General features: G+C 50.4%; 1 protein-coding gene across 1 annotated transcript; it reads left to right on the plus strand.

The window, feature by feature from the left end:
* Positions 1-1,429: 1,429 nt before the first annotated feature.
* Positions 1,430-13,506, plus strand: LOC308148596 (protein SSUH2 homolog). Its single transcript, XM_080522077.1, is given in 15 exon segments — positions 1,430-1,477; positions 5,487-5,582; positions 5,684-5,765; positions 5,941-6,070; positions 7,282-7,346; positions 7,436-7,463; positions 7,466-7,498; positions 7,500-7,526; positions 7,528-7,560; positions 7,651-7,713; positions 10,179-10,258; positions 10,684-10,776; positions 11,529-11,634; positions 12,667-12,774; positions 13,347-13,506. Coding segments are annotated over 15 exon segments (1,101 nt in total). The 5' UTR covers positions 1,430-1,455; the 3' UTR covers positions 13,482-13,506.
* Positions 13,507-15,023: the final 1,517 nt, after the last annotated feature.

The following is a 15,023-nucleotide window of genomic DNA, read 5'->3' on the forward strand; positions in this document are numbered from 1 at the left end:
CCTGGCGGGTCAGAAGGGAACTGCAGCCCGGTTCAGCCCTTCAGGCACTTATTCCAAATCTGAGTCAGATTTAAAACATCACGACGCTGAAGACTGAAGAATTCTATTAAATGTTTTATAATATTTTGTTCACGATTCGGAAAACCGACGAAACAAACACCTGAAGAAATGTCCTGAACAACGACCTGCGTGTCCTCGGAGACGCCGTGTCCTCAATAGTCCCGCTTTCCTGTCCACTTTACCTTCACCCTGGATGACGTCACACGGTTAAGGAAAGGTGTTAGGAGGCTCCTAAAGGAGTTAAGGAAAGGAGTCAGGAGGCTTCCTAAAGGAGTTAAGGAAAGTTGTTAGGAGGCTTTACAGTTACTTCCTGTTCTTTGTTCAAACGTGTTTCAGATTAGAGAAGTTCGATGAGGTTCCAGAGAAGAAATGTAAACAATGTGCAGGATTAATGTGTGTGTGGGTGTTCAGGGGGGAGGGTGTGTGTGTGTGTGTGTGTGTGCGTGTGTGTGTGTGTGTGTGTGTGTGTGTTTTCTAGAAGACTCTTATAAAGCATAGCAATGATAGGAAAACGCCTTTTATTGGATTTGATAGTATTTCTTTGCTGCTTCGTGGTAAACATTGTGGGTGTGGCCAGCGGCTGTCAAGTCAACATCAAAGAGGCCGTACAGGACAAGAAGTACGAACTGAGGCCCTTTCAGAGTAAAACTACTGTAAAATATTACACTCCAGTCTTAAATGGAGGTTACTGATCTGTACCTGTAGTTTGATATGAAGTATCGCAGGTGTGTGTCGTGTTTTTGCAGAAGGTTAAAGAGACTAGGTTTAATAAAGGTTTAGTTCACAAATAAACACGTTCACAAATTTATGATTGATTAAAAACAACAAATGCAAAGTACATGGAGAAACAAGGCACCGTTAATGATCATCACAGTATAATAAACATTATTATTACTATTCTTATTCTTATTGTTGTTCTTATTTTATTTTATTTTATTTTTATTTTTATTTTTATTTTTATTTTTATTTTTAGTCTTAGTCTTAGTCTTAGTCTTTTTCTTTGTCTTAGTCTTACTCTTAGTCTTAGTCTTAGTCTTATTATTCTTATGCTTATCTACAGTATGCTATTATTAGTAGTAGTATTGTCATTGTTACATTTTAATTTGGGACTGTGGAATTAAAAAGCTTATATTTAACATTTTTCATTTTTGGTCTCTAATTTAATCAAATCAATTAAATGGAACTAATTTGTCATTAATTTGACATATATCAGGTTTTTTTGTTTTATCATCTCATTTGTCTCCCATAACTTTTTTAAAGGACAACCTATTCAATTCTGAATTGTCTTATTGTGAAAAGCCAAACCGGAAGCTAGTGTGTGTGTCAGCGTTTTCTCCTCCTGACTCTTTCTTCAGTTTCTTCTTCGGATCTCCTTTAAAGAGCAGCGGCTGCGAAATGGAGGGTAAAGAAGAGCTGGGTGAGAACATCAACTCCTGTCACGTTCTGATGTGTGTGTGTGTGTGTGTGTGTGTGTGTGTGTGTGTGTGTGTGTGTGTGTGTGTGTGTGTGTGTGTGTGTGTGTGTGTGTGTGTGTGTGTGTGTGTGGAGCAGTGGATGTGATTGGAAGTTTTTCAAGTTTCATTCTCATCAAAGAAACTGTTACTTTAAAACTCGTTACTGTAATACTTTAGTTACTCACCAGTTACTTTCTCTTGTTAAAGATTCCAGTTCTTCGTACTGAGAATATAAAAGTTTACAAATTAGTGCAGAAATTTAATTCCAGAGTTCTTGGGATGAAAGAAATCCTCCATTTACACCTGGAATGTTCCCACCTGAGTTCCCACCTGAGTTCCCACCTGAGTTCCAACTTGAGTTCCCACCTGAGTTCCAACTTGAGTTCCCACCTGAGTTCCCACCTGAGTTCCAACTTGAGTTCCCACCTGAGTTCCAACTTGAGTTCCCACCTGAGTTCCCACCTGAGTTCCCACCTGAGTTCCCACCTGAGTTCCAACTTGAGTTCCCACCTGAGATCCCACCTGAGTTCCAACTTGAGTTCCCACCTGAGTTCCCACCTGAGTTCCAACTTGAGTTCCCACCTGAGTTCCCACTTGAGTTCCCACTTGAGTTCCCACCTGAGTTCCCATCTGAGTTCCAACTTGAGTTCCCACCTGAGATCCCACCTGAGTTCCAACTTGAGTTCCCACCTGAGTTCCCACCTGAGTTCTCACTTGAGTTCCCACTTGAGTTCCCACTTGAGTTCCCACTTGAGTTCCCACCTGAGTTCCAACTTGAGTTCCCACCTGAGATCCCACCTGAGTTCCAACTTGAGTTCCCACCTGAGATCCCACCTGAGTTCCCACTTGAGTTCCCACTTGAGTTCCCACTTGAGTTCCCACCTGAATTCCCACTTGAGTTCCCACCTGAATTCCCACTTGAGTTCCCACCTGAGTTCCCACTTGAGTTCCCACTTGAGTTCCCACTTGAGTTCCCACTTGAGTTCCCACCTGAATTCCCACTTGAGTTCCCACCTGAGTTCGCACTTGAGTTCCCACCTGAATTCCCACTTGAGTTCCCACCTGAGTTCGCACTTGAGTTCCCACCTGAGTTCGCACTTGAGTTGGACTACGTTAGTCTAGCATGTGTTAGCATAGCCTATGTTAGCAGAGCTTAGCTTCATAAGCATTTGTATTTCCAGTGAAGAGATTTCACCAACTCATGTCTCATGACTTTTCCTGAGGTCAGTAAACGCCTCGCAGCGACTGAACCAGGAAGTGATGCTGTAGTGTGGCGTACAGGAAGTGATGCTGTAGTGTGGCGTACAGGAAGTGATGCTGTGGCGTACAGGAAGTGATGCTATGGTGTGGCGTACAGGAAGTGATGCTGTAGTGTGGCGTACAGGAAGTGATGCTGTGGCGTACAGGAAGTGATGCTGTAGTGTGGCGTACAGGAAGTGATGCTGTGGCGTACAGGAAGTGATGCTATGGTGTGGCGTACAGGAAGTGATGCTATGGTGTGGCGTACAGGAAGTGATGCTGTGGCGTAGAGGAAGTGATGCTGTAGTGTGGCGTACAGGAAGTGATGCTGTGGCGTACAGGAAGTGATGCTGTAGTGTGGCGTAGAGGAAGTGATGCTGTAGTGTGGCGTACAGGAAGTGATGCTGTGGCATACAGGAAGTGATGCTGTAGTGTGGCGTACAGGAAGTGATGCTGTAGTGTGGCGTACAGGAAGTGATGCTGTGGCGTAGAGGAAGTGATGCTGTGGCGTACAGGAAGTGATGCTGTAGTGTGGCGTACAGGAAGTGATGCTGTGGCGTACAGGAAGTGATGCTGTGGCGTAGAGGAAGTGATGCTGTGGCGTAGAGGAAGTAGCCACAGCCGCTCCGTCGTCATGGAAACACGGTGTCCCTGACATCGTCCTGCTCAGAGGAACAGCCGCGGTCGATCAGAAAGACGTCCCTTGTTTTCTTGTCACTTTGTGTTTCTGACTCGTCACATTTCGTGAATTTCGCAGTTTTTCAGGCAGACTAACGACCAATCAGGTCGCTTGTCCTGTTGAAGAGCAGCCAATCACTGACGTCCTTGTCCACTGTCGCCATGACGATTCACATTTTGTGATAAAAGTTGAAATCGTTTCAGAAGCTGCCGTTTGTGGACTTTGTTGTTTCTGGTCGTTTTGATTCCGACGTCGGTTCCATTCCGTCTGTTGGTAGAATCGTCTCGTCTCGTCTCGTCTCGTCTCGTCTCAGTAATCGTAGCATCGTCTCGTCTCGTCTCGTCTCGTCTCGTCTCGTCTCGTCTCGTCTCGTCTCGTCTCAGTAATCGTAGCATGGTCTGGTCTGGTCTGGTCTCAGTAATCGTAGCATGGTCTGGTCTGGTCTGGTCTCAGTAATGGTAGCATGGTCTGGTCTGGTCTGGTCCTCCATGGCGCTCCAGCTCTTTCCTGTCCCCTCCCTGGACTCGTTCTCTCTCCGGGAGGAAACTCGTCCTGGTTTCTACTCTGGTATTGTTTACTCCTGAACTTGGCAGCAGATCAGGTTTATTTCTGGATCAGATCCTGAATATGAAGTGAAGTTTGTTTCAGACCGGAGACTTTCTCTACTCTCAGGACTTTATACTCTGTAATCCAGTACTTGAGGCCTTCCAGCAGCTGTACTGATGACTCAGCGTGGCAGTAATCTGAGTACTAATGTTCCAAAGGTGGAACTTTATTATTGACCGAAGGAGGAAACAAATGGTTCTGTTTGTTATTCTATTAAACCTGACAGGAAGGTAGATCTTCTACATGTAGATCTTCTACATGTAGAAGTTCTACATGTAGTAGATCTACATGTAGAAGATCTACATGTAGATCTACAGAGGATCTATATGTAGATCTTCCACATGTAGATCTACTACATGTAGTAGATCTACATGTAGATCTACAGAGGATCTACATGTAGATCTAGTCCATATAGAGACTCTGTAGAGAGTACCTCCAGTGCGTCTCAGCGTCTCACAGATTCTTCGTCTTCACAGGAAGTCGCAGTGGAAAAGTGCTGATCACAATGTAAACACTGAGCTGGATGACCTTTGACGCTGCAGCGGCGCCGTGTCGCCACGGCAACAAGTATTTCAGTGTGTGGGTGGAACGTGTCGACGCCCAACGTCTAACAAGGGAACGTCGTCTGGAGCCTTGAAACAAACCGAAGCTTTAGCTTTGTTAGCTGTTAGCTTGGTTAGCTGTTAGCTTGGTTAACTGTTAGCTTGGCTAGCTGCTAGCTTTGACTGTTAGCCCCCCGGCAGCATTTCTGAGGAGTTTCTCTTCAGCTTCTTCTTGACCTTTGTCCCACGTACCACAGAGCTTCTATGTGTTTTGTCTCTACGTCACTTCTGTCGGTCACTTTGCAGCAGCGACATCACAGGTCTCTGACACAACTTTATGGCAGGTTGTCATGACAACGGTCGTCCAGGAACCATCTGGCAGTGAGACAGAGGACGGAAGACGTAGAGACTGAAGACGTAGAGACCGAAGACGTAGAGACTGAAGACGTAGAGACCGAAGACGTAGAGACCGAAGACATAGAGACTGAAGACGTAGAGACCGAAGACGTAGAGACCGAAGACATAGAGACTGAAGACGTAGAGACCGAAGACGTAGAGACTGAAGACGTAGAGACCGAAGACGTAGAGACCGAAGACATAGAGACTGAAGACGTAGAGACCGAAGACGTAGAGACCGAAGATGTAGAGACCGAAGACATAGAGACTGAAGACGTAGAGACCGAAGATGTAGAGACCGAAGACGTAGAGACTGAAGACGTAGAGACCGAAGACGTAGAGACCGAAGACGTAGAGACTGAAGACGTAGAGACCGAAGACGTAGAGACCGAAGACGTAGAGACTGAAGACTTTACTACAATTGTCTGTGTTGGTCGGACGGCCGGAGTGTAGCCTAGCTTCACTGACCAACATCTTCTTCCTCTTCCTCCTCTTCCTCCTCTTCCTCAGGAGCCTTTGATCCAAACATACCAGAGGAAAGACCCTCAGCGCCTCCTGCTGGTTGGCTGGATGATATTCATGGATACCAGGGACACAAGGGAGGAGGTGAGTGTCTCTCTCTCTCTGTCTGTCTGTCTCTCTCTCTCTGTCTGTCTCTCTCTCTCCCCCTCCCCCTCCCCCTCTTCTAATCTCTACTTCCTGTCCAGACCCAGACCCGTTCCATCCTCCACCTCCGGCCTTCAACCCTCAACCTGAACACAACAAGAACACTTTGGTTCCAGACGTCCGGTAAGATGTCCTCCACTCTGTCCTCTGCTCTGTCCTCTACTCTGTCCTCTGATCTGTCCTCTGCTCTGTCCTCCGCTTTGTCCTCCACTCTGTCCTCTGCTCTGTCCTCTGCTCCGTCCACAATGTGTCTCCTGTGTGGAGTTTAAAGTGACGGTGTCCATATGTCCTCCCTCAGTGTCCCCTCGGTGTCCGAGGACGTGGCCCGAGACGCCCTGGTGAAGTTTGTCCAATCAAAATGGCGGTACAGCGACAAGCCGGCCAGGAACATGACGTTCAAGGAGCTGAAGGCCGTGACGGTGTACCGGGTAGGTGGAGCTGAGACACGACTACACCTCCTGTCCTGTAGAGACACCTGGTGGAGCAGCTTCCTGTCCTATAGGGACACCTGGTGGAGCAGCTTCCTGTCCTATAGAGACACCTGGTGGAGCAGCTTCCTGTCCTATAGAGACACCTGGTGGAGCAGCTTCCTGTCCTGTAGAGACACCTGGTGGAGCAGCTTCCTGTCCTGTAGGGACACCTGGTGGAGCAGCTTCCTGTCCTGTAGAGACACCTGGTGGAGCAGCTTCCTGTCCTGTAGGGACACCTGGTGGAGCAGCTTCCTGTCCTGTAGAGACACCTGGTGGAGCAGCTTCCTGTCCTATAGAGACACCTGGTGGAGCAGCTTCCTGTCCTGTAGAGACACCTGGTGGAGCAGCTTCCTGTCCTAGGAGCAGCTTCCTGTCCTGTAGAGACACCTGGTGGAGCAGCTTCCTGTCCTATAGAGACACCTGGTGGAGCAGCTTCCTGTCCTATAGGGACACCTGGTGGAGCAGCTTCCTGTCCTATAGAGACACCTGGTGTCCACAGGGCATCTCTACAGGTCATTGACAGTATGAAGTCACGTCTTCATGAGTCGGGAGACAAAGTGTCTTGTGGTCCATGAAATACGGTACCAGGGGACAAACTAGTTTATTAAGTAGAAAAATACATCTATAGATTTGATCATATTTATGATGGAAGGAAGGAACCCAGCTGTTGACCCAGCTGTTGATCCAGCTGTTGATCCAGCTGTTGATCCAGCTGTTGATCCAGCTGTTGATCCAGCTGTTGATCCAGCTGTTGACCCCAGCTGTTGATCCAGCTGTTGATCCAGCTGTTAATCCAGAATAATCTGGCTCAGGATTATTCATTTAGTTAGTTTAACACCTGACGGAAGTTTGAGGATGATTTATTGTTAATCTGACTGAACTGATCTTCTTCCTGCTCCTCCTCCTCCTCCTCCTCCCTCCTCCTCCTCTCCTCCTCCTCCTCTTTCCTCCTGCTCTTCCTCCTCCTCCTCATCCTCCTCTTCTCTCTGCTCTTCCTCCTCCTCCTCCTCTTCCTCCTCCTCTCCTGCTCTTAGCCTCCTCCTTTCCTCTTCTCCTCCTCTTCTTCCTCCTCCTCCTCCTCCTCCTCCACTTCCTCTTCTCCTCCTCCTTAACTTCTTTATCTCCATCTCCTCTCCATCTCCTCCTCCTGCTCCTCTCCTCCTCCTCAGTATCGTCTGGAGACCTACACGGAGACGAGGAGCAGCGGTTGGCAGTTTGAACCCTACAACAGTAAGTGAAACTTCCATGAAAAGGGGGCGTGTCTCGGCCGGTAAGCCCCGCCCCTTCCTCAGGAGTCAGAGTGTGTGTGGTGTTGCAGACCAGCCGGTTGGACGGGCCCCAGTGGGGGCTGGCAGCCCTCTGCCCTGGGACGTCCCAGTCCTGGCGCCCCCCCAGGTTCACCGACCAGGTGCAGGAAGGTGCGGGTGCCCCACTCCTCCGTGGTCAAGGTGGGCTGTTCCTCTGGCTGTCCCCCCCCCCCCCCCCCCTCCCCCCCCCCCCCTCCCCCCCGTCTCACTGTGGTCTCCTCTGGGTTTCAGCCGTGTCACGTCTGCAGCGGCATCGGACGGACTCGCTGCTCCGCCTGCTTCGGCAGAGGACAGGTGAGGCTCTGGGCGGCAGGGCGGCAGCGGCAGCGTGGGGAGGCAGCGGTGGGGCGGCGGCGGTGGGGCGGCAGCGGTGGGGCGGCAGGGCGGCAGCGGCAGTGGGGCGGGCGGTGGGGCGGGCGGCGGGCAGCGGTTGGGAGGCAGAGGGCGGAGCGGCAGGGCAGCAGCGGCGGGGCGGCGGCGGGTGGGGCGGCGGCGGTGGAGCGGCAGTGGTGGGGAGGCAGGGCGGCAGCGGCAGTGGGGCGGCGGTGGGGCGGCGGCGGCAGCGGTTGGGAGGCAGGGCGGAGCGGCAGGGCAGCAGCGGCGGGGCGGCGGCGGTGGGGCGGCGGCGGTGGAGCGGCAGTGGTGGGGAGGCAGGGCGGCAGGGGCAGCGGCAGGTCGGCAGCGGTGGGGCGGCGGTGCGGCGGCAGTGGGGCGGCAGCGGTGGGGCGGCAGCAGGGCAGCGGGGCGGCGGCCATTGCTCTCAGGGTTTTCCTCAGGAGTGTTTTCAGGGTGTGTTCACACCAACGGGCCTCAGAGTCTCTTTCTAAAGCCTCCGTCTCCATGGAAACGGAGAAAACAACTTTCCCCAAATGCCGCTCCTGGTCTTGGTCACCATGGTAACCACTAGTTCTGCACATGCTCAGTAGAGACGAGTTTCCTCGGTGGCGTCGTGACTCCCAGTCCACATCCTCCTGGACCTGGGTCGCTGTAATAACAATCCAACGTTGTACTTTTATTTTGACAGTCGCTGTAATAACAATCCAACGTTGTACTTTTATTTTGACAGTCGCTGTAATAACAATCCAACGTTGTACTTTTATTTTGACAGTCGCTGTAATAACAATCCAACGTTGTACTTTTATTTTGACAGTCGCTGTAATAACAATCCAACGTTGTACTTTTATTTTGACAGTCGCTGTAATAACAATCCAACGTTGTACTTTTATTTTGACAGTCGCTGTAATAACAATCCAACGTTGTACTTTTATTTTGACAGTCGCTGTAATAACAATCCAACGTTGTACTTTTATTTTGACAGTCGCTGTAATAACAATCCAACGTTGTACTTTTATTTTGACAGTCACCGTAATAACAATCCAACGTTGTACTTTTATCTTGACACTCACCATAATAACAATCCAACGTTGTACTTTTATTTTGACAGTCGCCGTAATAACAGTCCAGCACTGTGGTCTTATTTTGACAGTCGCTGTAATAACAATCCAACGTTGTACTTTTATTTTGACAGTCGCTGTAATAACAATCCAACGTTGTACTTTTATTTTGACAGTCGCTGTAATAACAATCCAACGTTGTACTTTTATTTTGACAGTCACCGTAATAACAATCCAACGTTGTACTTTTATCTTGACAGTCACCATAATAACAATCCAACGTTGTACTTTTATTTTGACAGTCACAGTAATAACAATCCAATGCTGTACTTTTATTTTGACAGTCGCCGTAATAACAATCCAACGTTGTACTTTTATTTTGACAGTCACCATAATAACAATCCAACGTTGTACTTTTATTTTGACAGTCACAGTAATAACAATCCAACGCTGTACTTTTATTTTGACAGTCGCCGTAATAACAGTCCAGCACTGTGGTCTTATTTTGACAGTCGCGTAATAACAATCCAACGCTGTACTTTTATTTTGACAGTCGCTGTAATAACAATCCAACGTTGTACTTTTATTTTGACAGTCACTGTAATAACAATCCAACGTTGTACTTTTATTTTGACAGTCGCTGTAATAACAATCCATCGTTGTACTTTTATTTTGACAGTCGCTGTAATAACAATCCAACGTTGTACTTTTATTTTGACAGTCACTGTAATAACAATCCAGCGTTGTACTTTTATTTTGACAGTCGCTGTAATAACAATCCAACGTTGTACTTTTATTTTGACAGTCGCTGTAATAACAATCCAACGTTGTACTTTTATTTTGACAGTCACCGTAATAACAATCCAACGTTGTACTTTTATTTTGACACTCACCATAATAACAATCCAACGTTGTACTTTTATTTTGACAGTCACAGTAATAACAATCCAACGCTGTACTTTTATTTTGACAGTCGCCGTAATAACAGTCCAGCACTGTGGTCTTATTTTGACAGTCGCGTAATAACAGTCCAGCACTGTGGTCTTATTTTGACAGTCGCGTAATAACAATCCAACGCTGTACTTTTATTTTGACAGTCGCGTAATAACAGTCCAGCACTGTGGTCTTATTTTGACAGTCGCGTAATAACAATCCAACGCTGTACTTTTATTTTGACAGTCGCCGTAATAACAGTCCAACACTGTGGTCTTATTTTGACAGTCACCATAATAGCAGTCCAGCACTGTAGTCTTATTTTGACAGTCACCATAATAGCAGTCCAGCACTGTGGTCTTATTTTGACAGTCACCATAATAGCAGTCCAGCACTGTGGTCTTATTTTGACAGTCTTGCTCTGCCTTACAGAAGCGCTGTCCGTTCTGCCACGGCCACGGCCGCTCCGCCAACAGGAGATGTACTTCCTGTCAAGGCCGAGGACGGAAGAGGTACGACCTGAAGCTTTAATGTGAAATGTAAATATCTGACGAGAGACGACGGTGTCGTCAACGAAAAAGACATTTAACACCAAATATCAGTTTATTTAATTATCATGTAATTATTTACAACCAGAAAGATTCAGGTGAGACATTTGATGTTGTGTCGCAGCTTCCTGTCGTCCTGCAGAGACATCTGGTGGACAAAGGACGTATGTCCCAGGACCACTTAGAATATAGTCACTTCTTCATGTGAAGACAGACGGACAAAGTGGGACATCTTGTCCATTAACGTCTTGTGTCTCTCAAGAGAAAACTAGTTTATAACATCTAGGGTGATGGAGGGTGGAGGTGAGGGAGGGTGGAGGTGATGGAGGGTGGAGGTGATGGAGGGTGGAGGTGATGGAGGGTGGAGGTGATGGTGTTGTCCCCTGCAGGTGTCTGTCCTGTCACGGTCATGGCTACAGGACATGTCCTGTCTGCCACGGCTCCCAGAACGTGCTGCACTTCGTCCAACTCACCGTCACCTGGTTGGTCCCTCATGTCCCTCATGTCCCCCACACCCTGTCTCACTCGTCCTGTCTCACCCATCCTTTCTCACTCCTTTTGTCTCACTCCTTCTGTCTCACTCGTCCTGTCTCACACCTTCTGTCTCACCCGTCCTGTCTCACTCGTCCTGTCTCACTCTTTCTGTCTCACCTCTCTTGTCTCACCCATCCTGTCTCACCGTTCTGTCTCATTCCTTCTGTCTCACCAGTCCTGTCTCACCCGTCCTGTCTCAATCCTGTCTCACCAGTCCTGTCTCACCCGTCCTGTCTCAATCCTGTCTCACCTGTCTTGTCTCACCCATCCTGTCTCACCGTTCTGTCTCATTCCTTCTGTCTCACCCATCCTTTCTCACTCCTTTTGTCTCACTCTTTCTGTCTCACTCGTCCTGTCTCACACCTTCTGTCTCACCCGTCCTGTCTCACTCGTCCTGTCTCACTCTTTCTGTCTCACCTCTCTTGTCTCACCCATCCTGTCTCACCGTTCTGTCTCATTCCTTCTGTCTCACCAGTCCTGTCTCACCCATACTGTCTCACTCCTGTCTCACCCGTCCTGTCTCAATCCTGTCTCACCCGTCCTGTCTCAATCCTGTCTCACCCATCCTGTCTCACTCCTTTTGTCTCACCCGTCCTGTCTCACTCTTTCTGTCTCACCCGTCCCGTCTCATTCCTGTCTCACTCGTCCTGTCTCACTCCATCTGTCTCACTCCTTCTGTCTCACTCGTCTCCGTCCTCAGGAAGAACAACGTCTCCGTCTTCATCCCCGACCGCCAGCCCGACTTCCCCGATGAAAACTTCAAGGACGCTTCTGGAGACACTTTCTTCGTGGACGAGAACATGCTGGTACTTTTATTTTGAAAACCAGAGAGGAAGTGAAACATGGTGAAGAAGAAACCAGCTCATTGATTGGTCGAACCGAAAGAGGAAGTCCCGCCTCTTTAGCGCGTAGCGGCTACGCTAATGCTAATGCCTCCTCTCTTCTTCTTCCTCCTCTCTTCTTCCTCTTCTCTTCTTCCTCCTCTCTTCTTCCTCCTCTCTTCTTCTTCCTCTTCTCTTCTTCCTCTTCTCTTCTTCCTCTTCTCTTCTTCCTCCTCTCTTCTTCCTCCTCTCTTCTTCCACCTCTCTTCTTCCTCCTCTCTTCTTCTTCCTCCATCTTCTTCCTCCATCTTCTTCCTCTTCTCTTCTTCCTCTTCTCTTCTTCCTCCTCTCTTCCTCCTCCTCTCTTCTTCCTCTTCTCTTCTTCCTCCTCTCTTCTTCTCCCTCTTCTCTTCTTCCTCCTCTCTTCTTCCTCCTCTCTTCTTCTCCCTCTTCTCTTCTTCCTCCTCTCTTCTTCCTCCTCTCTTCTTCTCCCTCTTCTCTTCTTCCTCCTCTTCTCTTCTTCCTCCTCTCTTCTTCCTCCTCTCTTCTTCCTCCTCTCTTCTTCTCCCTCCTCTCTTCTTCCTCCTCTTCTCTTCTTCCTCCTCTCTTCTTCCTCCTCTCTTCTTCCTCCTCTCTTCTTCTCCCTCTTCTCTTCTTCCTCCTCTCTTCTCTCACTCGTTCACACTGAACTGAACTTCAGTTTATTTGCAACCCAGACCAGGTTTTGACTTGATCCGGATCAGACTCCGGGGAGGGTTCACACCGAACCAACAGAAGCAGACTTGCTCTGGTCCAGACCGGGACCGGGACCAGGACCAGGACCAGGACCAGGACCGGTGTGAACCCTCCCTGGACCTGGACCAGCAGCAGCGTCCAGCTTCATTAACTGGAGGCGTCGACCTTCCCAGTGGAGGCGGAGTCACATTGGGGGCGGAGCTAGCTGCTGCTTCTTCTTCTTCTTCTGTAGGAGTGAGTTAACTGTCAATCCTCCTGTCCCCCCCCCCCTCCCCCCCCCAGGTTTACCCCATCCAGGGTTTCCCCGACCAGGAGATCTGTGATGTTTCTACCAGGCTGATCAACGAACATCTGAACCGGTTCTCCTCCACCAGTCGTGTCCTGCAGCAGGTGAGTTCTGCTCATACAGGCTGTGGCCACCAGGGGTCAGTGTTCTGATCATACTGTGGCCACCAGGGGTCAGTGTTCTGCTCATACAGGCTGTGGCCACCAGGGGTCAGTGTTCTGATCATACTGTGGCCACCAGGGAAGTGAAGGAGAGGAAGGGAAAGAGGAAGTGAAGGAGAGGAAGTGAAGGAGGAAGTGATGGAGGAAGTGATGGAGGAAGTGATGGAGGAGGTGAAGGAGGAAGTGAAGGAGGAAGTGATGGAGGAGGTGAAGGAGGAAGTGAAGGAGGAAGTGATGGAGGAGGTGAAGGAGGAAGTGAAGGAGGAAGTGATGGAGGAAGTGAAGGAGGAAGTGATGGAGGAAGTGATGGAGGAAGTGAAAAGACCAGAAGGAGGAATAAACTCGTATCAACAGTTCAGAAATGAGAAAATAATCTGGTTTTGGTTCTGATCAGTGTAACGTAGAGGACATAACTCTGTGTGTGTGTGTGTGTGTGTGTGTGTGTGTGTGTGTGTGTGTGTGTGTGTGTGTGTGTGTGTGTGTGTGTGTGTGTGTGTGTGTGTGTGTGTGAGCAGCGTCAGAGCCTGCAGCTGGTCCCCCTCACTCAGGCCTTCTACTCCTACAACGGTAAAACCTACAGCTTCTTCGTCTTCGGGACGGAGAACAAGGTGTTCATGGCCAAGTACCCGTCGTCCTGCTCCGTCCTGTAGCTCCGTCCTGCTCCGTCCTGTAGCTCCGTCCTGTAGCTCCGTCCTGCTCCGTCCTGTAGCTCCGTCCTGCTCCGTCCTGTAGCTCCGTCCTGTAGCTCCGTCCTGCTCCGTCCTGTAGCTCCGTCCTGTAGCTCCGTCCTGCTCCGTCCTGTAGCTCCGTCCTGCTCCGTCCTGTAGCTCCGTCCTGTAGCTCCGTCCTGCTCCGTCCTGTAGCTCCGTCCTGTAGCTCCGTCCTGCTCCGTCCTGTAGCTCCGTCCTGCTCCGTCCTGTAGCTCCGTCCTGTAGCTCCGTCCTGCTCCGTCCTGTAGCTCCGTCCTGTAGCTCCGTCCTGCTCCGTCCTGTAGCTCCGTCCTGTAGCTCCGTCCTGTAGCTCCATCCTGCTCCGTCCTGTAGCTCCGTCCTGTAGCTCCGTCCTGTAGCTCCGTCCTGTAGCTCCGTCCTGCTCCGTCCTGTAGCTCCGTCCTGCTCCGTCCTGTAGCTCCATCCTGCTCCGTCCTGTAGCTCCGTCCTGTAGCTCCGTCCTGCTCCGTCCTGTAGCTCCGTCCTGTAGCTCCGTCCTGTAGCTCCATCCTGCTCCGTCCTGTAGCTCCGTCCTGTAGCTCCGTCCTGTAGCTCCGTCCTGTAGCTCCGTCCTGTAGCTCCGTCCTGCTCCGTCCTGTAGCTCCGTCCTGTAGCTCCGTCCTGCTCCGTCCTGTAGCTCCGTCCTGTAGCTCCGTCCTGCTCCGTCCTGTAGCTCCGTCCTGTAGCTCCGTCCTGTAGCTCCATCCTGCTCCGTCCTGTAGCTCCGTCCTGTAGCTCCGTCCTGTAGCTCCGTCCTGTAGCTCCGTCCTGTAGCTCCGTCCTGCTCCGTCCTGTAGCTCCGTCCTGCTCCGTCCTGTAGCTCCATCCTGCTCCGTCCTGTAGCTCCGTCCTGTAGCTCCGTCCTGCTCCGTCCTGTAGCTCCGTCCTGTAGCTCCGTCCTGTAGCTCCATCCTGCTCCGTCCTGTAGCTCCGTCCTGTAGCTCCGTCCTGTAGCTCCGTCCTGTAGCTCCGTCCTGTAGCTCCGTCCTGCTCCGTCCTGTAGCTCCGTCCTGTAGCTCCGTCCTGCTCCGTCCTGTAGCTCCGTCCTGTAGCTCCGTCCTGCTCCGTCCTGTAGCTCCGTCCTGTAGCTCCGTCCTGTAGCTCCATCCTGCTCCGTCCTGTAGCTCCGTCCTGTAGCTCCGTCCTGTAGCTCCGTCCTGTAGCTCCGTCCTGTAGCTCCGTCCTGCTCCGTCCTGTAGCTCCGTCCTGCTCCGTCCTGTAGCTCCATCCTGCTCCGTCCTGTAGCTCCGTCCTGTAGCTCCGTCCTGCTCCGTCCTGTAGCTCCGTCCTGTAGCTCCGTCCTGTAGCTCCATCCTGCTCCGTCCTGTAGCTCCGTCCTGTAGCTCCGTCCTGTAGCTCCGTCCTGTAGCTCCGTCCTGCTCCGTCCTGTAGCTCCGTCCTGTAGCTCCGTCCTGCTCCGTCCTGTAGCTCCGTCCTGTAGCTCCGTCCTGCTCCGTCCTGTAGCTCCGTCCTGTAGCTCCG

Source organism: Blennius ocellaris (genome assembly GCF_963422515.1).
Source record: "Blennius ocellaris genome assembly, contig: SCAFFOLD_224, whole genome shotgun sequence".
Lineage (NCBI taxonomy): Eukaryota > Metazoa > Chordata > Actinopteri > Blenniiformes > Blenniidae > Blennius > Blennius ocellaris.